The sequence below is a fragment of the Filicampus tigris genome, chromosome 4 (genome assembly GCF_054856515.1).
Source record: "Filicampus tigris isolate MCC_2025a chromosome 4, RoL_Ftig_1.0, whole genome shotgun sequence".
Lineage (NCBI taxonomy): Eukaryota > Metazoa > Chordata > Actinopteri > Syngnathiformes > Syngnathidae > Filicampus > Filicampus tigris.
The window spans coordinates 25213631-25237336 of NC_141220.1; the positions used below are offsets into that span (position 1 = coordinate 25213631).

Consider the following 23706-nt stretch of genomic DNA (forward strand, 5'->3'; position numbering starts at 1 on the left):
AATAGTGCTTCCCTAGCACCGACACTTTTGTTTTTACGTTTTTCGTTGAAACTGTAAATAATAATAAAACCAAGTGAACCCCGTGTGAAAGCCACGTGTCTAAGCTCTCAAATTCTTTTGAAATTATGTTATCTGCTACAGGGGCTGAGATTGTTTTGTTTTGTAGGTGTTGAATTTCCAGGAAAACTTCAGGTTCTTGAGCGTGATTCTAAAGTCGCCCTTAGGTTTTAGAGGGATGTTTCGCCAGGCCCTTTAGGGGTGAACGTCTGCTCTGGAGGGAGTCCCAATTACGCCTAAAAAAAAAACGCAAAGACGAGTCAGCCCTGGTCGTCATGGTAACAAGAGTCTACGTACGCGGCGTAACACAGAACTAAATTTTGAAAAAAAAAAAAAAAGTCTCCTTCACAGCAGTTCCCACAGACATTTAGACAAATAAAGCGTACCGCAATTTATACTAGCACTTGTCTGTCACTTTTTTGGCTATATTATTTATTGGCTATAACCAGCAACAAAATAATGTATAATGTCTTTTGAATGACATTTACGGAAAACTAAAAAGCCCAACTTCTACAAAGCTGAATGTCAGGGAATGAATCATACAGACAGACAGTCCCTTATTACCACATCTGTCAGCAACTGTCAAACTGAAGTAATATTATCTCTATGAAGGCAGAGAGAGAGAGATAAGTCCATGTGGTCACCTCTTAATTTCAACATACTTTTTTTTTTTTTCCTCAAGACTATCCACTAAGTCTGTTGCTACAGTCCACCACACCTGGCAGCCGTCGGGAGACATGAAAGCGGTTCGATCGTCATCACATGACTTTTGAAGATGACAAATGCATGTCATAAAGAGGCAGAGAAGAAAGTTCTACAGAACCCGGCATTGGACGTACAGTTCCACTGCTTGGCTATTGGAAGTGTCGTGGTTCATGTAGCTGTTCAGATCACTCGATTTTTTTTCAGGCATTTTGTATTTTTTTCTTAATGTTGAATGTATTTATCCTATACATTGCCAATGGTAGTGTAGCTGTTCACAGGAATGCTAAATGCTAGTGAATAATCCCTATGAATTTGAGATATACTACATTTGGAATAAAATACTTAAATAAAATAAAAATACATTTAAAAAAATGCAAATAAATAATCCTGAAAGTGTTAAGATGATTTGAAAACTGCACACAAATACTTGCAGGAACAAATTCACATAACGAGATTAAAAAGGATAACATGAAAGGCTGGTCACACACGTTGCTGACAACTGCGTGGTTTGTCACTGACGGCCTTTTTAAGACTTTTACATCCATAATTGGATTCAATCAATCGGCATACAGCCAGGAAAAGAATGAATGGTTTCTTTATGTCCGGTTGGACTCTAAATGACATTGCAGTTTGTTTTTTTTTCCTACCCAGCAACCGTGATGTCAAAAAGAGGACGTTTGAGAGGTCTTTCGGGGGCTGCGGCTTGAATTTGGGGCGAGAATGTGCAGTCAAAACATGGACGTACTCGAACCAGGTGGACCCACAGGAGAAGTCTGAATCAATACTCGTCATTGTTAGCTTGAGAGTGACTTCAAAAAGCGCTCTCAAGGGTATTTCCCACCAATGCAGCTCGCACATTCAAGCTGTCGCTAGACAAGCGCACATGCCGACTATTTAACAGTCTCACATTGTCATGGGCGCTGTACAGAAATCGTAGAAACACAAGAGATTCCTGAAGACTCTCATCTTATGCCGGAATGTTCCATGTCATCAAACCACAACCAAAATGGCATGCTCAACCTTATAACTGCAAATGAGCATTTGCCTAAAAACGTCTTACAAAGATTTATTTGGTCAACAAGGCAGTCCTTTGTGACGATTTGTACAATTGACTCCATTTATCTGTGTATTTACAATTACAATATAGCTAGCTTCATTAGCAAAGCTTGCTAGTGCCATGATAGTAGCGTGGCCTCATTATAAAAGTTGTAGTAATAAAACATTTTGGTTAACAAGATGATTGAATAGCATTAATGAACGCATAGTAATACAACGTCAGCCATTAGCATTTTTTTTTGTTTTAATAGTTTGAAACTGGAAAGTGGATTGTTATCAAATGCGCTGTTTGTGCGGTTAAATTCCAGGTACCGGGGTAGGCTGCTAAGATCATAGTGTACGTACTCAAGGAACTCTGTGATGTACTTGCGGCTGCACTTGGACCACGACCAGGGGTTGGTATCATGGTTGAGGGTGGGAGCCATGACATGATACTGATGCTTCATGCCGACCTCCCGACATTTGGGGTTATCGTCGTGGGGCATGTTGAACCTGGTGGAAAGAAACAGAAAGACAGTAAGAGAGTGAGAAAAGTGATGTAGACTCGTGATTCTCAACTGGTGGGTCGCAGAGCCATTTTGGGTGGGTCGCCGACAGCACTTTTGAGGGTTACTTTGGTAATGCGGTACAGTCATATATTACATTTTGGTAGTTACACTTAGTATTTTTACTTCCTACTTCCAATTAAAGTAGGCCGTTGGAATTAGCCACTATACCTAGCGTGGACTAGCTCGCTGCTTTTGGTCACTTACCTGTATTATTAAGTAAGCGGTTTGTGATTCACATGTCCAAGCAGTGGGGTTGACTGCAAATGTCATATGCTAGTATTAGCCACAAACTAGATCGCTGCATTTGCGTCGTCACTTGAGACAAATAAATCATACTTTTTCTGATTGAGATAAAATAGTTTTTTAGGACTTCACTGGAGTTTTTAAGATGTCACTGAGCTGCTTTTGTGAACAAACAAGTTGGATTTGGAGCAACTGTGATGAGATATTCGACAAGATGAAACAGAAGCACAATGCTAGCTTCTCGCTTGCCACTGACTGGTAAGCTGCCCTATGTATTACTTGTGAGCAAAAGGTAGTGTTCTATGTGCATTATGTTTTAACGTTTGCATGGATGGAATGGAGGTTAGCCCAAAAACCGTAGCCATGACGCTTGTCATAAAGCCATGTAGAACACACACACACATAAAGTGATTATCAGCCGATTAGTGGCTCAGTCGCGGCCCGGGAGGATAAGCGTCACAAAATTCACATTCAGTCCGTTTCCAACGGACACACAAGTCGTGCCACACACACACTACTCACACACCCCAAAACATGGGAACCTTCTTCAATTGCATTGTAATAGAATCCTGCAACAGATTCCTTATCAATGCTCTAAAATGGGTGGGCGATGTGCTCAAGGGCCACATTTGACGTCTAATATGGTTAGATGTGCCTGGTCATTAGAGGTTGAGGTAAAATAAATAAATAAACGGGTTTTGTAGTTTTCTACCAAAAAAGCACGATAAATAGTGACAATATACATAAATGATAACGTGTAAAAGACTGAAAAATACAATATTTAAAATGGGACGCATGTAGCTCACAGGCAATATTTTGCCCACCATTGCTCATAAGTGTCCAAGGAAACACAAGAACCTCCATTAGGTCTTTCCTTGCTGGTGAAAACCCTCCAGCTCACCCCTCAAGGGGCAAAGTTCGCCATCTCACATTCTCAAACAGCTTAATTCAGAGGGGAAGGGAGGACATGCAAACACAGCACACGCTAACACAGATAATACAATATCGATTCACATGTTGTGTTCAGATGAAATTAGTAATCATCCGTTTCATTGAATCCCATGACATTTTTATGGATTTCATATATGTTGTTCAAAATAGTGGGAGAAGTAAGGACCAGACTGAGTTTGAAGTCCAGACAGTAGTCTTGATCAACTGCAAACGCCGGCTGCTAGAAGTAACCACTAACTAGCTTGCTGTCGACTAGCTAGTTGTTTTATTTTGCATTGTGACGTATTAAAAGTGCAGTTTGTGAGTTTGAAGTCAGGCAGTGGGCTTGATTTCCAACATCAGCTGTTAGCATTAGCCCCTAACTGGCTGTTTTTTTTTTTTTATTCGTCACTTGTTATTGAAAGAGCAGTTTCTGGATTTTAAGTCCAGGCAGAAACCCATTAGCATTAGCCACTAGTGGATAATGGTTGACTAGCTTTTGGTGTTTGCTTCATAACTGGTTATCAAATGAGTAGTTTTAAGTGAGTTTTAAGTCCAGCCAGTCCAACTGCGAACACCGACCACTAGCATTAGGTGTTAACAAATCGCTTACTGTGTCAGACTTGCTATCAAATGAGCAGTTTGTGACTTTCAAGTGCAGCGTTAACAGCTAGTGCCAGAAGCAAGCATTTAGGCCCTCACTAGCTAGCACTCGACATATCAGCTGTTTTTTGTGTTTAAGCAGTTTTTAAGCCTAAAGTGCAGGCAGTGGGGTCGCAAAAAACAACTAGGGGTCGCGTTCATAAATTCAATCTGACGCCCGTGCACTTCTCTTAAAATGTGTATGTGTTCGGAGAAGTAGAACGCGCTTGCAGCGTCTGTACAAATGCGCCCTAAGTCGTCGAATGTTAGCTTGATAGCGGATGATGCCGGGAACTGTCTTTAGCACTCGACAAACAAGTTGTTTTGTGTACTGTAATTATCAATCGAGATATTGATGAAGTACATGCAGTGGGATTGAGGCCTAATGTTGGAAGCTTGAATTAGCTGCTAGCTTTAGCCGCTAATTAGACAGCAGCCAATTAGCCAACTACTGTTTGCACTTTTTATCTAATGAGCAGTTTGTGAGGTTTAAGTCTGGGCAACATGGTCGATTGTTAATGTTGGCCTCTAGCACTAGCCGGTAAATTGCCTGTAAGGTTTAATAACGGCGAAAGTTTGACTCCAAGTTTATTCGTTTATTCTTATGGTAAGTCGTTTAAAAATCATAACATAAACTACTTACAATCAAATGTAATTGAACATATGTAGATTAAATGGATTTAGAAAGCAATCATAGGACATATCATGACCAAATTATCTGGTATTTCTTTTCTGTTGATCCACTCTTACCTAATCCATTGAGACTGACGCGTTATTGGTCCTGTTGAAGCAAAATGAACAAAATTTTGGGCGAGGAGTCCTTTGACACGTAAAATAAAACATTTGCCTCTAATGACAGAGTCGAAAAGAAAGATAGTGTAGGTTCCCTGGGCGCTAATAAACACGAAACCAGAGCCGATGTATATAAAATGAAGGGCGCCGGCGTGTATCTGCAAATTAATGAGTTCATCCTGGTCGTCTGCTATTGGCAAGCTCATAAAGTCCGTTTTCTTGATGATGTGCAGAATCCGGACCGGTCACAGTGCTTTTTGCATGCATGTGTGCGTGTGTGTATTTACACACAGCAGCCCCGCGCAGCTGTATGATGTCTGAGATGTTTACAACAGGATGTGGGTCAGCGCTGGCTGCAGTGTCAGTGCGCACACACACATACGCACCCGCATAGACACACACACACAAACCTGAAGCGTGGTTGGCAGGACGCCTCTGGCCCCCGAAAATTTGGCCTAAAACCCGGGAAACAATTGAGCCTTTGCCACCGAATTAAGTTGAGCACACATAAATTATTCTTTTGGCTAATCCCGACATTTACACCGTCGCTGAAGTTCATGTGCAGTCGAGCGGTGCAGACTGGGCACACACGCAAACACAACACACACACACACAAATACTTGATGTGATTTCCTGATGTGTGTGTGTGTGTTGACGTCGATTTACTTGACATGGATTTACAGCTCGAATAAGCATGCAGTTTTGAAGGCCTTGAAGAGATAACAGGCTGTTAGTGTAATGAGGCCGTAAATCAGTCCGTTTTTTGCCCCCTCGGGGGGCACGCATCAGTTCGAAGAATCAATCGCAGCGGGACAGCAGGCATTGAGTTGGAGGCATCACTATGTCATTAGCAGAAGTATGCGTCAGAAATGCCCACTGAGGCTACCTGGAATGTCTGCGAGTTTATGAGCACGCTTCCAATGGGTGTGCCACTCCAACAGTGTGAATTAAAGGAGACGTTATGACATTTTTACACACCTGTTATCACGTCAAAGCCCAAAAGGAAAGGAACTGAGTTTTGTTGTAAACACAGATTAGCGCTAGCTTCTGATACACTGAAAAAAACGGTGTGTTGAATTTGTTGAATTTTATTTCATCAAGTGGCTACATCACATCAAAACATCTGGATTCAGATATTTTTTTAAGTAGATGTTAGTCTACTTAAAAAAAATATACCTGGTCAATTCACCCAAGTCAATTCAACCAAAACATTTTTCAGTGTAGGCGGCGCAAACTTCATTGCTCAATGCGATGGCAGTAAGGGGATTAAAAAATATATATATATATATATATATATTTTATGTTTTGCCTACATGCCAGGGATTGAACGACTAAACATTTTTTGTGGTTGACAATAATGCGATAACAGCCGAGTTGACATTTTTGCAGCACAGTATAGTCGTCGCTAACGATTTAAGACATTTTGATGGACGGGCATGGAAACAAACAAAAACAAATCAGGAAAAAAAAACATTATGCTAATTGGAGTTCTTGCTTGCCTCTTTAGCCCCCCCCCCCCCCCCCCTTAGCCCTATGACACAATTGCCAATTCATTCATTGTATAACAATAAATCCAAGGTGTCCGAATGCCATATAATTGATTGCCTTTTGTCCATTTTCTGTATTTACGATGCAAGACGTTTAACCCCAAACCTGATTGAGATCGACTATCAGCGCTGGGGCTCCTTGCAGCCATCTGAGAATGGCCTCCAATCCATTAGTGCAAATTGGGTCCCTAATCCTCTGCAATGCTGTTGAGTGGCTCCCACTACCTGACACTGGCTTTCCCAGGCCCGCTAAAAAGTCTCGCCTGTGAATGCAGCGATTAAACACGCTGAGAGGTCCGCGCCAACTGGCCCGCGCCAAATGACCCGACAGCTGCTGAAACTTTAGCATAAACAGATATGCCGACAGATATGGCAGCAGATTCTTTAGAGTCCCTTTCTTACCAATGAGGACTCGTGGATCTGTGAGAACTAAAACCTGACAAGGTTGATACCCTAACTTGATGAATGTGTCCATGGTTTCCACCTGGGCTTTTAGATACGGATGATTCATGGGAGTACTTTTTCTACATCACACATCCATCTGGAAACACTTGGAAGTTGGAAAATTCCTTGGGAATTGGAATCATTGTCCGGATAATTAATAATGTAAAAATATTACAGATATATTCCTATATTCGCCTGACTTCCTGATCCCTCGGAAGACGGAGGTACGACCCAGCGCTGCTGTTTCTCCTCGACCATTTCCTATTTGTTATATTAAATACTCAAAGACAAATTGTATCAGGATTTCATTTGGACACTAAACCAGTAAACATTACAAGAACCTGGATGTAGGAATTCCACTGTGGGTACTACTTTGTGGATGCCTTGTTGACTTCACTCCCAAAGCGCTGTGTGCACCGAGATTGAGCTAGGATGTGACATAGGTCAACACTGGAATGTTGCACCCCACCTTGGTCCTATCTATCGCATTGAAGCGGAGCTACTGCACAGGTCAAAGTTTTAACAAATCAATGGGTAAAGAACGAAAGTGTCAGAGGTGGACATTTTGCTGACGACTGACGAATGATGGGGCACTTTTGAAAAATGACGGACTGACAAATGACGGAAGCGGGTTTTCATCTGTCAGTATAATCGGCACTAACCGCGTCCATCAGTGATGGCCTGACGGAACGTCACTGCCGGGGGGGTTGAGGGACGGACCGACGGACCGGTGGACTTCTGAAGGACTGACTGACCGACTTAACTGACTGACAAAGTGGCGATTACAATTCGGTTCGTCACGAAATAATTACGTACTGACGAATGACGGACGGGTAGCCGGGGCCGCAGACGGATGACGGATCAGCAAAATTGAGTAAAATGCCCGCCTCACGGAAGCGTGTCATGAAATCAGACAACAGGGACGAACAAAATAACTTATCCAGCTCATCTAAAAATAGATATAACGCGACATATATTTGGATGTCAAACATGTCTTTGGCAGCCACATTGTTGAACTTCTTGTTATTTTTGTGGATTTCACAAGAGCTTTGTGCCACTCAAGGGGTTAACGCCCCAAGCGGCACGTAATTAAAAGTCAAGCTCTTTTTGTTCATTCTGTTTTGCACCTCAGTGTATGCTCGCGCTTGATAGGAAGACTTTTGTTGGCACTGTGAGCGCATATGAAGCATGTGTGTGTGTGTGTGTGTGTGTGTTTGTGTGCATGTACGCGCAACTTACACATGGCCCAGCTCGTGAGCGATGGTGAAGGAGGCGCTGATTCCGTTTTCCTCGCTGATAGAACAGCTGCGGTACTGGTCGCACATGGTCCCCAGTTCTGCGAGGCCTGTAAACACACAGACACCATATATGACGTGCATTTATACGGGGATGAACATGTGCTCCTTATGCTTGCTTAAACTATTAAAACATTTGTTCCGTTAAGAGAGATTAACCCCGCTTTGTAGCACGCTGGCCCCTTCGCTATAATGTTATTAGCCATCTTGCCGTAAACGCATTACTGCAGTTTTATGAGCTTGGAGTGGAAAGTTAATTTTGAGGAGGGGGGGGGGGAGGGGGGTGTCGAAGGGAAAAACCTTACCGAGAGTGTCACACTTGTCTTTTGCGCGGCATATATCTTCCCTAAGGGAGAAAATAAATAAATAAATATATGTTTTAGAGGCAAATGAGTGATTGTGAGTGGCGAGTGTACCTGGTGATGAGGAGGGCGGTGTCATGGTGAGAGGGGTGGCCGTCGTCCTTGACGTTTTGCTTCTGCTGCCAGGTGCAGAAGTTGTGCAAAGTGGTGGCGGCGTTGAAACTCACCGTGGGGCCGTCCTGTTTTTGAGAGAAGCGCCAGGAAATAGTCTTCAGCGCTGCTGTAGAAACATTCGCGCTAAGCTCAAGGAGGACTAGCGCCGTTTTCGATCACACCTCCTCTACGCTATCACTTTGTTTTAATGAATCAGATGTCAACACCTGGATTACACAGGCCAACATTTTTTTTTTTCAAGTTCCAGAGATACTTTAATGGTTTTCTGAGTAATCTTGGGTTGCTGAGTCCCAAAATGACATCAGTTTCTTTGAATTGGCTCTAGTTTTTGAGATATCGATATTTTTCATCATTTGTGCGCTTTGACACTTTACGAAATGTTCTTTGATTGTTACCAAAAGGAGTATTTTGATGTCACTTGTTTTTGCATTAAAAAAAATATGTTCTAATTTTCAGAAAGCAGAGCTGGGCATTTTACAAAAATTTCCCGGTCCGTTTATCGCCTTCCGCTGTCCGTTTATCGGCCTTATTGTCCGGCCGGAACAAATAGTAACCGCCTAAAGGCCGGTCCGCCCTATCAATTTAAAACGGGATTCTGTTTACCATCTTCGACCGACCTACCTGCTCATTGTGGATGACGATCAGCTTGACAATCAGGATGTTGATAAGGTTTCCCACGCTAGGGTCCTTGTACACTGCTGCTACCTGTAACAAAGACAAGGCGCAGACAAAAAAAAATGCAAACCTCCAAAAAGCTGAGCCACTCTGCGCTTGGAATGTGAATAATACAAATACCGGCTCATTGGAGGCAACTTAACGCGGGCTGATATATAATAACCAGGCTCTTAAAAGCAAATTTCATTACCCCAAACAGACGCCTCGAACACAGCGGCCGACTTAAAGCTCAGCACGGCTCACCGGCCAAACATTCCCTCGCTCGTTTTCCCCTCCACTTCCCTCGCGCTACCAGTGCACCCCTGTCACGGTCGGCAAGCGGTCTCCTGAGGCCGTGCGCAGCCTCCTGACAGGAACTCATTAGTACACTATAAACATTTAGCTCGTCTCAGCCCTGAGGGGGGGACGTAAACATGGCCTGGGCCTGTCTTTGCTTTGCACTTTGTCCAAGTATAACTCAAGACCTGGCTCTGTGTAACCCCCGTATGAACATAGAATGGATCTTTGAAGCTCGATTCAGATTTGGTTCCGATTTTTCGGCGCGGCGTGAGTAGCCCACGGCACCGGTCCAAATAAAATAGCTCAACACTGGTGAGACGTCGTGATTTCCTAGGAATGTACATCGAACTGATCGTCTGAAAACATAAACACTGCCAGAGATTTATAGAAGTGCTCCATTTATCTGTTACCTACAGAGTTGAATCAGTGTTGGTAATTCATGTGGATATCGTTGACGTGACGTGAGCTGTGCTCTCCACTTGGATATCATTAATTGTAACTTGTGTGAGTGAAACTGGTAGCTCTGCACGTTGATCAGGACCCAAGAAGTCGCACTCGTTTTCAGAAAGGTTGGCGACCTTGGGTGATGTTGCCTTAAAACAAAATCCCCAACTTAAAAAAGAAAAAAAATCACAAATTCATTTTACCCGCCACTTACAGAAAATCTAAACAAATTTAGCTTTTTTTTATTTTTTATTTCCCAATCAAGTATTTTCTTTATTTTTCCTGATGCCAAATAAGCTTGACAACAGTTGTAAGATATTAGATATAAATATCAATATTATATATAGCAATATTTTTCTCATTTAGAGTCATATCAGTTAGGCGAGGCAACTTCAACAGCAGCTTGGAATCACATATTGTCCGCTGGGTCAAAAATGTTCAAATACGTCCATAAACTACAAAACATTTGAAAAAAAAAACCACAATGTATCTTCTTTTCCTGACCCCGACCATTTGAGACTGCTCCTTCTTTTGGAATAAGTGTCGCTTAAAGCCAAAGAAAAAGCTAAAAATGTGCCTCCTAGTATTTATAAACCATCCCGTTACAAAACCCGTGATGATTATTAGCAACTGCAAGAATGACATGCAGTTTCATATTATCCAAATACCTACGCCAGCAGCTAAAAGTCTTCCTGGATCAGCACCAATGAGCTATTTCCTACTGAGGTGCTTATTTTATGACTCCACTGGGAGCACGCATCTACATTGTTCGTCTGCTCGTGTAAACAGTGGCAGGAGTACTGTTAGGATGTCAAACTGTTTACTTTACAGTCTCCACTGTACCCGATTGGACCCTTTTTTTTTAGAGATATCACGCTGACAATCATTACTCGTTCACTCAAGTGAATGAGGGGACGTTCTGCTTTGACCCGGGACCAGCTGCCTCCTAAGAAGTCAATTTGAACGTCACTTATCTTGATCAGCAGCTAGCCTCGTTTTTCTTGTCAAGCGCTGACGTTAAGTGCTGAGTCAACGGGAATGGCCGTTTGACTGAATGAACATGATTAACCACGGGGACAGGCGTGCTGGTTAGCATCTGCCTCATAGTTATTTCTTAGGGCTAGGTTTGGAATTTCTGCCTTCCTGTGCTTGAGTGGGTTTACCGCAGCTTCCTCCAATATTTCGGAAAACGTGCATGTTAGGGGACTCCAAATTGTACATAGATGTGAATGTGAGTGTGAATGGATGCTTGTCCATAGGTGCCCTGGCAAACAGTGCAACGGTGTACCACCGCCAGCTCACCCATGACCCTAATCGGGACAAATGCTAAAGAAAATGGATGGATGGATCAACACGTTTCTACTACCGGGCACTAAGTGTCGGACAAAATATTGTATTTTAGTTTGTAACACAGTAATACCCCGCATATTTGCGGTCTGCTATTTGTAAATCACCTATTCATGTTTTTTTTCTGTAGAGCATTTTTGCGCTCTTTCCGAAACGGCCAAAGATGCCACAAGATGCCGCCAAGGCCCTGCCTAAATAGGAAAGTACGACACTAATTGGTGTGACGTGTGTTTTGGAGTCAGCCAGTCCCAAAATACTGCTGCTCGCCTCCTAACTGGAGCTCGTAGGAGGGAGCACATAACTCCAATTCTGGCCACTCTTCCCAGGCTCCCTGTACATTTTAGAGTTCGTTATCTATTCTCGCCCCACCTTACCTCTCTGAGCTCGTACAATTCTACGAATCTGCCTGCATGGCGCCTCAGGTCAGCGGACCAGATGCAACTAGGGGTACCGAGGACAAAGCTGGGCTGAGCCGGAATGACCTTCCATTAAACGTTAAGCAAGCAAGTTTCAGCATTGTTTTCGTGATTTACTGTGTAACTATTGTTTTTGTGTTATTTATTGAACTCTTTATTTTTATATGTCAGATTTTTACTTAATGCACAGCATTTTATGCAACAATGGTTGTTTTAAAGTTCTCTCTATAAATAAAGATGAGTTGAGTATGATCCCGCTTAGTGTACAGTATGTGATCGAAAAGTCTTTCCCAAATCTTTTAAGTCACGCGCCCATCATCACCCGGCACCGAAACACCCCTAACTTACCCAAAAGCTCTAAACCAGTGATTCTCAAAGCGTACTACCACCACTAGTGAATAATCACTGAAATCCAACCCGCAACACTCCCACAAATAAACCCCTGCGTAACACATAGTCAGGACGATTTTGCGTAATAATTTTTAGAAACATTTTTACTTACTACTGACATGATTGTTAGGATGTAGTTCTCCAGGTTGCGTCCGTGGTGACGCGCCATCTTGGCGTCGGCCGTCACCATCAGCTCGACGTAACGCGGGTAGGAAAGGAAGCGCTTGCGTCTGCGCGGGTGCCTGGGCTGCGTTCCGTCAGAGGCGGTGTCGTTCCGCTCGTCGATGGCGACTCGGAGAGAGTCCAGCTCATCGGCCATGTTCCCCCGACCCTCCAAAGACATTGTCCTCTCGCTGTCGTCTGAGTGGAGACACAAACACAGTGTATCGTCTTTCATTGGAGAGGTCCACACACCTGGTTGCCGCCATAAGAACGAAACTCCGTTACAAATCCGGGACTATTACGCATAATAAAAACAGAACACAAACATAGTGGATTGTACGAATCAGCCGTTTGAAAACGTGTTGAACTGTTAATTGAAAAAAAAAAGAAGTCATTTTTAAGGTAGTCAAGTATTTTATGATCCCTGCCAAACTTCGTCAGCAAACCGTATCAGCAGTAATATGACTCAGCGGCGTCATAGGAACCAAACGATCAAACGCAGCCTCTTATCATTGAGGTTAAAATAGCATCATACTTTTACAGGAGTGTACTAGCCGGCAGGACATAGCTTATCGGAATTCCAGTGACATAACAGCAAGAAGCTGTGGACTGATGCTGCAAAAAAATAAATAAATAAACACCGTAAATTCTCATGTCATTCTGGAAAAAGGGAAAGCGCTTGAGAGTTTTCAGGCTGAGGCCTAAGTTGGTTATACACTCCATAAAGAAGGACGTAAAATGACCCGAAAGGCTCGTACAAGTCTTGAAATGATGTAATTTGAGGCAGTGCATTCATGTACATTTTACAGCCATGCTAGTAAGGGGTAAAGCTAAAAAGAAAAGAGGAAGAGGACATTTACAAAGTTTATTGGATTAAACGTACACATAATATCATTTCCTACTCAGTTTCCAGGTAGATTTTGCAAAGCGAAGGGGGTAACATAGAGGGCAACAGCTCAAAAATGCTTCACATTTTTCGGGGATCCAGATGAAAATGATTTCAAAATCCGAAAGCCCAGAGGATAAAAGTGTCCACCCAGTGCCCATAATACTGTTCGCAGAGAGGGGAAAAAAAATTGAAAGTCATAAAACAGACGAGACGAGCTATACTACAATTTAGCAAAACTCTTTCCTGAAGTAACAATTGTATGTTTACTTGAAATAATGTAGCAATCTGCAATATTGTCAAATGGCCAGAACATCTGTTGTGTTAGTAATAACATTTGTGCTAAATTACAGTTTTGTGCACTAAAATCAGATTTATTTCTTTTTTTCATTTCAGGAGATGGGACAAATTATGCTAGCAGTTCACACAAAAATTTCCCATGAGGATTTGTTAACCAAAACGTGTCTTCAATTTTAGCTTTAGTTATTTTGTTACTTTTCGTTAACGATAATAACCTTGGCCAGGACATCTCTCAAGTTTTTGTAACACAAGCGTAACTTCAGGTGAGAGTGTATGCTGCGGCGTCGAGAAACATTTTTGCTGTGGCGTTTTTTTTTTGTAACGCTTGAAAAAAAGAGGAGGCACGGAGAATCCAAACGAAACATAAAGTGACATTCATGGAGCATTTTATGAATCCCAGCGCACATGAGCCGTGCATACTTTGGAGTCCATCGACCTCACCAACCGCCTCAACTTTTGAGTGAAGTGTCCCTTTGTCTTGTCCGCGGTCAAACTTTCCAGACAGTCAGACAGAGAGAGATTGTGTGAAACTGTTAGCTCAGTGAAAAGCCAAAAAAAAAAAAAAAAAAAAGAAAGAAAGAACTTGTTGAGATTATTCAAGCGATGCCCCCAGCGGGCACGCGAGGCAGAGCGTGATTCCCTGGCACAATGGCCGCACAGCTCCTCGCTGCCGTGAGGCCGAGCCCAGTGCCAGCGCCTGTTTCAGAGGCAGCGCCAGGCCCGCCTGTGCCCGCGCGCACAGCCAGAACAGAGCTTTGTATTTTCCAGGAGAAAAAAAAAAAAAAAAATCCGGAGGCCAAAGCCTTCGCTAAAGCCCTTAAACAGACTCATCTCTGCAGATAGTCTGACTTCAAAGGGATTAGCATGTAAGGAGAAGCTAGAAGAAATTGGCTTTAAGTCGAGATAAAAAAATCTGAAGAGCGGGAGGTGAAAATATGGTCAGTGTTTTAATAGCCTTGGAATCAGTGCAGATTAGCCGTACATAACCTCTCCGAAAGCGCATTAGGTTCAAATCGGCCTCTCGCCGGGGCCTGAGCTGCTACTTACACCATGACAGGACAGAGGTGACTGCCCTGACACGCGCCGATACCAGGCGTCAGTCAGCATTCACATCGACTAGGCGTCCCTTAAAGCAGCAGTCCGTGACCAGCGGGCCCCGGATCAGAGCGCGCTCCGTGTAATACTGTAAATGGAGACTTCCAAAACGGGGTCGTTCCAAACCAAAATCCCCCAGTGGGTTTAACCGAGCGGATTTTTATTCCAATGAAACTTGGCGTACTTGTTGATAGTGATGGCACAACACTGAATCTCAAATTTTAGGTCAATCGCAGAAGGCGTTTGGGAGCTATGGCCTGTTGAATTTTGACATTTTCGGCAAAAAGGGGCGCGGTCGCTTTTAAGACTTATATCTCAGAATCTACCGGGTCAATCTTCACAAAACATGTCTTTTGGCAAGGGAATCCAACAAGGCATGCAAATCGTTTAGAAGATTGGTGCAAATTTTAGTAATTTCATCTTCTGACCAATAATTTGACCTTAAAATGTACCTTTTTGATTACATGACCTTGACAAAAAATGTTTATGAAATGTAATCCCTCACATTTGCTCTAAAATATATAAAAGTTTCATTGGTGTAGTTTTTTTGTTTAGCAGCAATAAGGAGCCAAAGTATCCATACCCTCTAAAATTCAATGAATATTCACTGGAAGTTGAATACGTATCGTAGCTCCCTTGTCCGACTGAGTTAAAATTTGACCTAAAATTTGAGATCCAACTTTTATTAAAATCAAAATCTGAAAATTTCAACCAAGCAGATTTGGATTTTAATCAATTTTGATTTTAATACTACTTGGAGTACTTGTTGATAGTGATGTCACAACACAGTCGGCAAATCTGCTTGGTTAAAATTTTCAGATTTTGTATGTGACTTGGCATGAAATGACCAAACTACCAAAAAAAAATGCAATACCTTGCTTCCCTTTCAAACATCCTATCTTTATGAACTGGGATTTTCTCCAATGATTTGACCAAAACAAAATTGCGGACTAGAATGGATTCAAGCAACACACTTCGAGTGTCATTGTGTCACCTTAGCAGAAGATGGGAACGGCTCATTGAAGCGAAACAAGCACAGGTCCCCCACTGATTATAGCAACTACATTCAGCGCATCATGCTCCAGCAGCCCACAACCGCGAACAGGATAAGGATTCAAGATTGTGCTTTCAGTCTCTTTTAACACCACTTTTTTATGTATTATGATTTGAAAATCATCCCATGCAAAACACCCCTCGGTTAGCACAAATGTCATGCTAGCTAGCACATTATTTCTTTTCAACAAAAAGCCAACTCGTCATCAGCATGATTTCAATCCAACAAAATGCCTTTGGCTGTACTTGATGTGCGACGCTCTTAACGCTTTTGATCCGCTGAAGCAATGTAGATTTGATTTGGCGGTAACTGATAGGCCAGACAGATCCGAACACGTCTTGGCGGCTATATTGTCGGCTAAAGTCTATAACTTTAATGGTTGCCATGTGTCAGCGCATATTGAAGCCGACGTGTCGTCTCGGGGGTTCCCCGTGACAGATTCCAGCTGGGGCTGTTTTCTGCCACTGCCTACTGTCTGGGGCATTGTTAGACAGACGGAGGCCCGTGGAGAAATGGCTGGAGGCGTCTTGATTGACAGCCACTGACTGCGCGGCGGCATGTGTTGGTCAGAGGGGATAGGGGTGACAGGTGAGCGACCGTTTCCCACCGACTTGGATTGAGGCCAGTGAAACATCATTGCCATCGCCGATTGGTCGGTTGTCATCGGAGACGGCAAATGTCAACCTGAACGACTGACCTGCAATTTAGATCAGTTAATTCTGTTTACGTAAGGTCTTAATAATGTTAGGTTTACCAAGGTGAATGGTCGTCTGTCACTACTGTTTGAAGTGGGAAGTGAGCCCTAACAAAATCCAGCAGCAAAATCCCCCCGTTTTTAGCCATCTCAGGGGGCGGCCATTTTGTCACTTCTGCCGACCGAAAATGACATCACAGACCCTGAGGCCTCAGATAAAGACAAATCACGGCTCACAAGTTTTCTGAAGATGAGCTATGATTGGTGATGATTAATCGTTGGGGCATAATCCTTTTTTTGGTGTTTGGAAAGTGTGTTTTAATTAGTTTAAATGAGTGTAAAGCATTTAAGAGAGGTAAAACTATAAACAAATACAGTATATGTATTTATTTAATATTTTGTCTCTATGTGGCAGACTTTCCCCGACTGCAGTAGCAATAGGTGCAATCTGCAATGTATCGCCGGGGCCTCGCTGTATATTGAAAGACAATAAAAAGTAGCACAGTATCGAGAACACTGGTATACTGCATTTTAGATACAAAAATGTTTTTTTTCAGTCATCTACTACGTAAAAAGAATGCGAGAACAAAAGGTATTGGAGTAAAATAAGAAAGTTAAAAAATGTTTTTGTTTTTTTATTAAATATACACCTTACTCTCCAAAATATGCAACTATTTTGCTCATAAATATACTTTTTTTTTTCCTCGCAAATGTTTGACTTTTTCCAAATGATATTGTTAGCAGCATAATTGCCTAGGTCATTTATTAACTTACTGTCACAAAATAAAAATAAAAGAATAATAAAAAACACCAAAGCGCTCTTTATGTCTGTGCAGATTCTCAGTCATACAAGTCATATTAAAAGCAAATGTTCAATCAAGGCAACTGGACCCTTCTTGCGTAATTTCCGAAGTCATTTGTGCCCAACAAATTGAACAAACTTGAACAAATTTGTTGTGCACAAATGAGTTTGGCATTACGCTTTTAGGCAAACAATATACAACTTTTTCTGGAAATATATGCAGCTATTTTTCCCTTGAATGCCAGATGTTTTTTCTTTCAAACATCTTACTTTCTTCTAGAGAAATTTTTTTTTAGAATAATAACATAATTGCCTGAGTCAATTCTAAGTTATTGTCAAAACGTCAATAAAGAGTACCATGTTTTTTTTCTTGATTTTACTATGGATTCTCAATAATCCGGGCCATTGTCACCCGTTGAATTTTTTTTTTGTCTTGTTTTCCGAAAACCTTGAACGATGACTTAGGCAATTTCGCTATTACTTTTCCCTTGAAAACATTTATATCCTTGTTAAAATGTCTACTTTAATCTTGTAATGTATATATTTTTTTCTGTATGGCCCTAAAACTCTTGCCTTCCACAATTCTCTATTCTTGCACAGATCTGCCCGGGCCGTTATGATAGTCCGTGTCAGATGGAATACGTTTTCCTTTAATCTCAACGTCATGACTCCCAAGCTGCAAATGACACGAAAGAAAGAAACGGCTCGGGCCCCTTGCCAACTTTTGTCGTCCACATTCATCAGAAGTATTTGGTCTGCTCCTCCAAACACATTCTTCAACAGACCACCGCCGAGCTGTTTTCACCAAGTCTCCAAAGCACTACTGTAAGTGCACAAAGGCCTACCAAGGGGGCGACAGAGGTTGAGTCATTTACCTTTTTTAAAAAAAAAAAAAAAATTCTTCTTAAGCGGCGGACAACTGACTGCCCTTTCTTTCGGCTAGCCACCACAATTGCCCTTAATCATACTCTGTCTGCAGCGTTTCCCTGTTAATGGACGGTAACCAGAGTATGGCCTTGTGTGGACGCAAAGAACTACCTACGCTCAGTGTAAGGTACACTGTCCACTTAATTGGCACCCTGGGACGGGAGCGCTTCGACTCGCAGCGGGCCATTGTAAAAGAATGTTAATTAGTTCAACAATGAGATGTGTGTTTGCCATTGTCGGCCTCTCGGCATTGATACTCTTGACTCGGAACTGAGGCGGAGTCAAAGAGCAAAGCTTTGATGTGGAGGGGAAACGGCGGCGAGATCATTTGCGATGAACGACTGACCCGCGCCCGCGCAAAGCGAATAATCCATTTAAGCGTTTGCATATTGGCTTCTTGAGCTTGTTTTCGGATGACGTTTGGTGAAGAAGACAAGCGGGCACTGGAGTGGAAGACTGCGGGTCAGCTGGAGCCAAGCAAATGACAACATTTATGAAAGGATACACGCTGTGCAGGACTCTTGTTGTTGTTCTCGGGTCTGTGGAGAACCGCCAGGCCCGATGGGTCGACTGGCTCATTAAGAAGACAAACTGCGGCGTGCCGCAGTTTCTGTCATCTTCTTATAACTGACGTCGTTGGCGTTTTTTTAGACATATTAGTTACGAATAACCCAAGGGACCATCTTAAAATGTGTCAGTAATAATAATAGTAGTTGATGGGATACTTCAATAATTTTGCAATTTTCAGCAGTAAAAAATGTAATATTGTGTCTGTCATGAATTTGAAAACGTTATTATTTTTCATGTACAGTTAATAGCTTTAAAGGAGAAGTCAACCCAAAAATGAATCCGCTTCAGAAAACAGGTAAGCCGTGATTGGTCATTGCCTGAGCACAGAGCATCTTTGATGTCATTTTCAGTTGACAGAAAGTGGTAAAATGGCTGCCTCCCGACATGGCTACAATCGAGTTGATTTGCTGTTTAAGGCGGAAGTCAACCCAAGCACTTTTTTTTTAATGAATATGTTCTAAGCGGGCCCGATAGTTGAAACACAGCATTCTGATTAATATTGTGTTTGTGGAATATGATTCAAGCAACAAAATCCACCCATTTTTAGCCATCTCTGGGGCGGCCATTTTGTCACTTCTGTCGAATGAAAATGACGTCACACATCCTCAGGGCTCAGATAACGACCAATCATGGCTCAGCTTCAGAAAACAGGTCAGCCGTGATTGGTCGTTACCTGAGCAGTGATGATGTCATTTTCAGTCGACAGAAGTGACAAAATGGCCGCCTCCAGCGATGGCTAAAGATGGGTGGATTAACTCTTATTACACAAAAGCAATATTTATCAGAATGCCATGTTTTGACTAGTAAAGGTGCGTGGAACATATTTTTGTAAATCATTTTTGGGGGTTGACTTTAAAAACGTATTTTGCCAGTTGCTGTCGACTGAAAATGACATCATGTGTTGAGGGCTCAGGTAACAACCAATCACGGCTCAGCTTGCGAACGTTAGGTGAGCCGTGACACAGATGAAAGCTCGCCAGCCAACATTTCGACCGTTAACAATGAGTGTTTGCCGGACTCAGGGAGATTCCTGTCACTGCGGGGGGTTGCCGAGGAAAGAGAGTACGATTAAAGCTCCTGGAGTCAGCTGACGCTCACCTAAGACTAGGAGATAAAGGTGAACCTGTCAGCGTATTTGTCATCGGTCCAGCACGACCTTCAAGAGCCACTTTCCCTGACCTCTGTAACACAGCTGCGAGTCAGGCCGGGCTTTGCAAACCAGCTGCCGACTGCGTACAAAAAAAAAAAAAAAAAAAAAAAAAACCCCGAAGGTCACGCCAACCCTTCCTGTGAGTGACAAACAAAGCGGGAAGTGAGGTTACCAACAACAAGTGGCTCCATTCACATACATGAAAGCGCAAGGGGAGAGCGGGGCAGCGATTCAAGTCGGCTCGTTCAAACCCACCCCGGACGAGGGAGGGCCCTTTTTCCATGTAAATGAACCCATTGAAAAAAAAAAAAGAAAAAAAAAAAGAAAAAAAAACCTGATGCTGGCATTTGAACTAGCATGTATACACAGTGGGCACAGAGGGGGCAATCCCATACAGTGATTATGTTGAGGGTCAGGGGCCACAGATGTCATGTGGGCCAAGTACTGCCCCATCAAAGGCGGTCACTTCGCTCTTCCCCGGCCACCAAACAACACAACAAAACAGGGATGAAAGACCCCCGCCACCAATACTGGGACACTAGTGTTTGGCTATTCAGCTGCGAATGTTTGCTGTCATACTGTCCATATTCAATTTACTGTTCCTAATGCATTCAAAGTATAGCACTGAGTGAGGGTGGGAAGAAGATGGCGGGGTGGGGGGCACAGAGTAGCAGACAAAAACAGCAAGAAAGCGGCTCCCTACCTGTCTTCAAATGGATTTGAAGGAGAAAAGAATCTACCCTCATTGTAGAGACCCTCATCCTCGTGGCGATCTCTATCCACTCGTGACGGGATTCACATGCAAGCTCACAGGCGGATACAGTGGATCATCATCCGAACGGCATCCTCGGTTTACGTCGGTTCAGTTCTAGGGCTGGGCGATATGGCCTAAAATCATCATCGCGGTCTAAATTCAATTCCTTGGCGGTAATGATGTGAATAGTGATATAAGATATAAGTGACTTAAGTGTAAAATGTAAAGTATTTCTGGATGGCTTGTATAGTCCTTTGGCAAAGCTAAATCGTTCAAAAAAATAAGCCATTACATCAGCAAAAAATATATATTACTTTAATTTAAAGAGCATTTATTGTGCAAATATTTGTTGTTTTATTATCGTATAAGTTTTACTTCGCGTACAGCAAAGTGCGCTATAAATCAAGTTGAGATCTCAACTCAAACTTGCAATTCTAATTCAGCACTCTGTTGCAAACTAACAAAGTGCTGATATTAAAATTATTTAATACACTGCACATGAATATGTTTTTGACCTTAAAGGCTGCTCCTCCTGACTGACGTTTGCGCAAAAATACAAATTCAGTTCGGGTTTTTGTACCTACCGTGTTTAAGCTGTGTATTATTTTCCATCTACACGCATTTTAATTTACCTGCTTATTTGCTGTTCATACTCGATTACTCTCCACTAGAATGTGGTTCCAGACAGACTTTTGAAAAAACTGTACTGCACCACCCAAGCACTTTTTATGGTGGTTTGTGACATTTTATAATAGCTTAGCAGGTAGCATGGCTTCACCATCTTCTCTTCTTACTCGGAGTGCTGCATGCGCAGCTACACATCCTCCTTTAATAATAACAATAAATTTCAGAAGTGTTGCTCATTTGTTGCCATGGAGGAGCTACTTCACCATGGAAGGACGATGTTTAGCAGTGCTAGCTATGCAGTGCTAGCTATCCAGCCGCAGCATGTAGCTAGCTGGTGCAACGCAAGGTAGCATAGCGCTGACATCTATTAACTGTATATATGTTTTAGTATCATTAATTTGTGTTTTCATTTATTCATTTCTCTGTCTTTGTTGTTGTATTATTGCTATTTTTGTTCATGTAAAGTGCTTTGTTACAGCTGAAGCTGTTATCAAATGTGCTAATAAATAAAGTTGTATTGTATTGCAGGGATGCGAAGTCTGCATCGCTGTACACGTCACTCGTCTAAATGATCGTTGTATTGTTTTTACACGGGTTTTTTTTTACACTTTACTACATGTGTCAACACTTTGATAATGAATTTAATCATAACTTTATTTCTATAGCAATTTAAAAACACTTTCACAAAGTGTGTTGACAGAACCAGAAAGCGTACATAAAACTAAATGACACAATCATAGGTCTAAAAACCCCAACAAACATAAATGCCAACTGTCATAATCTCTTCTATAAAGTGATTGAGGAACCTAGGAAATATGCAACGACAACAAAAAAGCATAACGTTTTTGACAGTTACGTTTTTGTAACAGGGGCGGTTGACCCCGTTTCCATGATTTACAGTAACAAAACAATCGTTAAATGTACAGCTTGAAAGCGAAGCTGTAAAGTTCTTCCTCCTGAATCCAAAACTAGGCATATACATAACCTACATACCTTTTCCTTTAGTACCCTGGCATGTTTGTACAGAGGAAGCATTGAAAATACCCAAGCACTCAGCGGTGCAGAAAAGCATGTTAAGATAAGTAAACAGCCGTCTCAATTGCCGAAATAACAGTCGAGGTAACGCTTTTAAAAGCCCTTATCACTGACACCTCATAGGTGGTGTTTTTGCGTGTGTCGGAAACATTGATTTCCTCTGTTTTCAACACTTTTTTTTTTTTTTTTTTTCGAGGCGAAAGATGTACAGCGTCTATACAAACTAGGGAAACATGAAGACACACGAGTGCCCTTGTTGCCTTGTTACAAACCGCCATATCTGCGTAAAAAGCTTATCCCCACTCCCTGCTCCCCACATGTATCTGCGCTGATAAACGTTGTTTGGCTTGATAAAAGGCAGCCCATTTCATCTTTGTCTGATTAAAAGAGATGTTTCACTCCAGAGGACATTAAAAAGAAAGATGTTGTGAGTACATGGGCAAAGACAGTGGGAAAAGGCAACCTCCTGCCCCCCTCATATTGCAGGCAGGCCATTGTTATCCATATTTCAAATAGTAAACTCTATAAAACCACTTCAAAGTCCAAAGCCCACCGGACCATTCAACTTTCACACAGCAGCTACCAATTATAATTTAAGATGAGGGTCCTCTTCGCAGGAAAGTGGGAAGAGACAAAAAAGGAGAGGCGGACTGACCCCCCACAATGAGAGCTTCTATTGCCTCTCCAAAAAGAGGAGATTCCGGCTCGAGGAATATCCGCCAACCACCACTACTGATGCTTCTTTGGCTCACCATTTATGAGATGAGATAAATCTGACTTGTAATAAAAGCTGTGGTTGGGATGCAGTTCTTCTGGAACCTTTTTGGTCTAATGGGGGGGGGGGGGGGGGGGAGTCATGTACGTAAAACAATGAACACCATTTGGAGGGTAAACTTAGCCTCAAATAAGGGGAATAGCAACTTGTTGTTTCGTGGTTATCGCCTTATTATTGGAGAATGTACCGCTAGAAAAAATAGTGTAACTATCAGTTCCCCCGATTGCTCAATTTAGACGGGTGGCCAACTGTACGAAGAGTCACAGTGGTTAAACTTCTTCCTTTTATGAATGATGGAGGTCATCGTGCCTACTAGGACCTTAAAGCAGCTGAATTTTTAACCTTTTAACCTTCCCCAGATTTGCGCCTCAAGGCGAGGCAAAGCATTTATATAGCACATTTCATACACAAGGTAAATCAATATGCTTCACATAATTAAAAATACAACATTTAAAGGTATTTACAAGTTATACAGACAATTCCTTTGTCTTCATGTTCCAAGTAAAAATGTTGGTCATGTGACCTTTTAAGACAAAAGGCTAAAAATGACCAAAGCAAACGCATGATTGTTAGCTTACCAAGTGGCTGT

At 42.3% G+C, this 23706-nt stretch overlaps 1 protein-coding gene across 1 annotated transcript in view; it reads right to left on the bottom strand.

The window, feature by feature from the left end:
• The window catches only part of LOC147149075 (A disintegrin and metalloproteinase with thrombospondin motifs 20), a 105051-nt gene that overhangs the window by 70379 nt on the left and 10966 nt on the right, over positions 1 to 23706 (bottom strand). The window contains exons 4-9 of the mRNA XM_086027425.1: positions 12399 to 12646; positions 9357 to 9440; positions 8676 to 8800; positions 8565 to 8605; positions 8204 to 8309; positions 2164 to 2310 (exon numbers count right to left, since the gene is read on the bottom strand). Coding sequence (XP_085883551.1) covers positions 2164 to 2310; positions 8204 to 8309; positions 8565 to 8605; positions 8676 to 8800; positions 9357 to 9440; positions 12399 to 12646 — 751 coding nt within the window. The remainder of the gene's footprint in view (positions 1 to 2163; positions 2311 to 8203; positions 8310 to 8564; positions 8606 to 8675; positions 8801 to 9356; positions 9441 to 12398; positions 12647 to 23706) is intronic.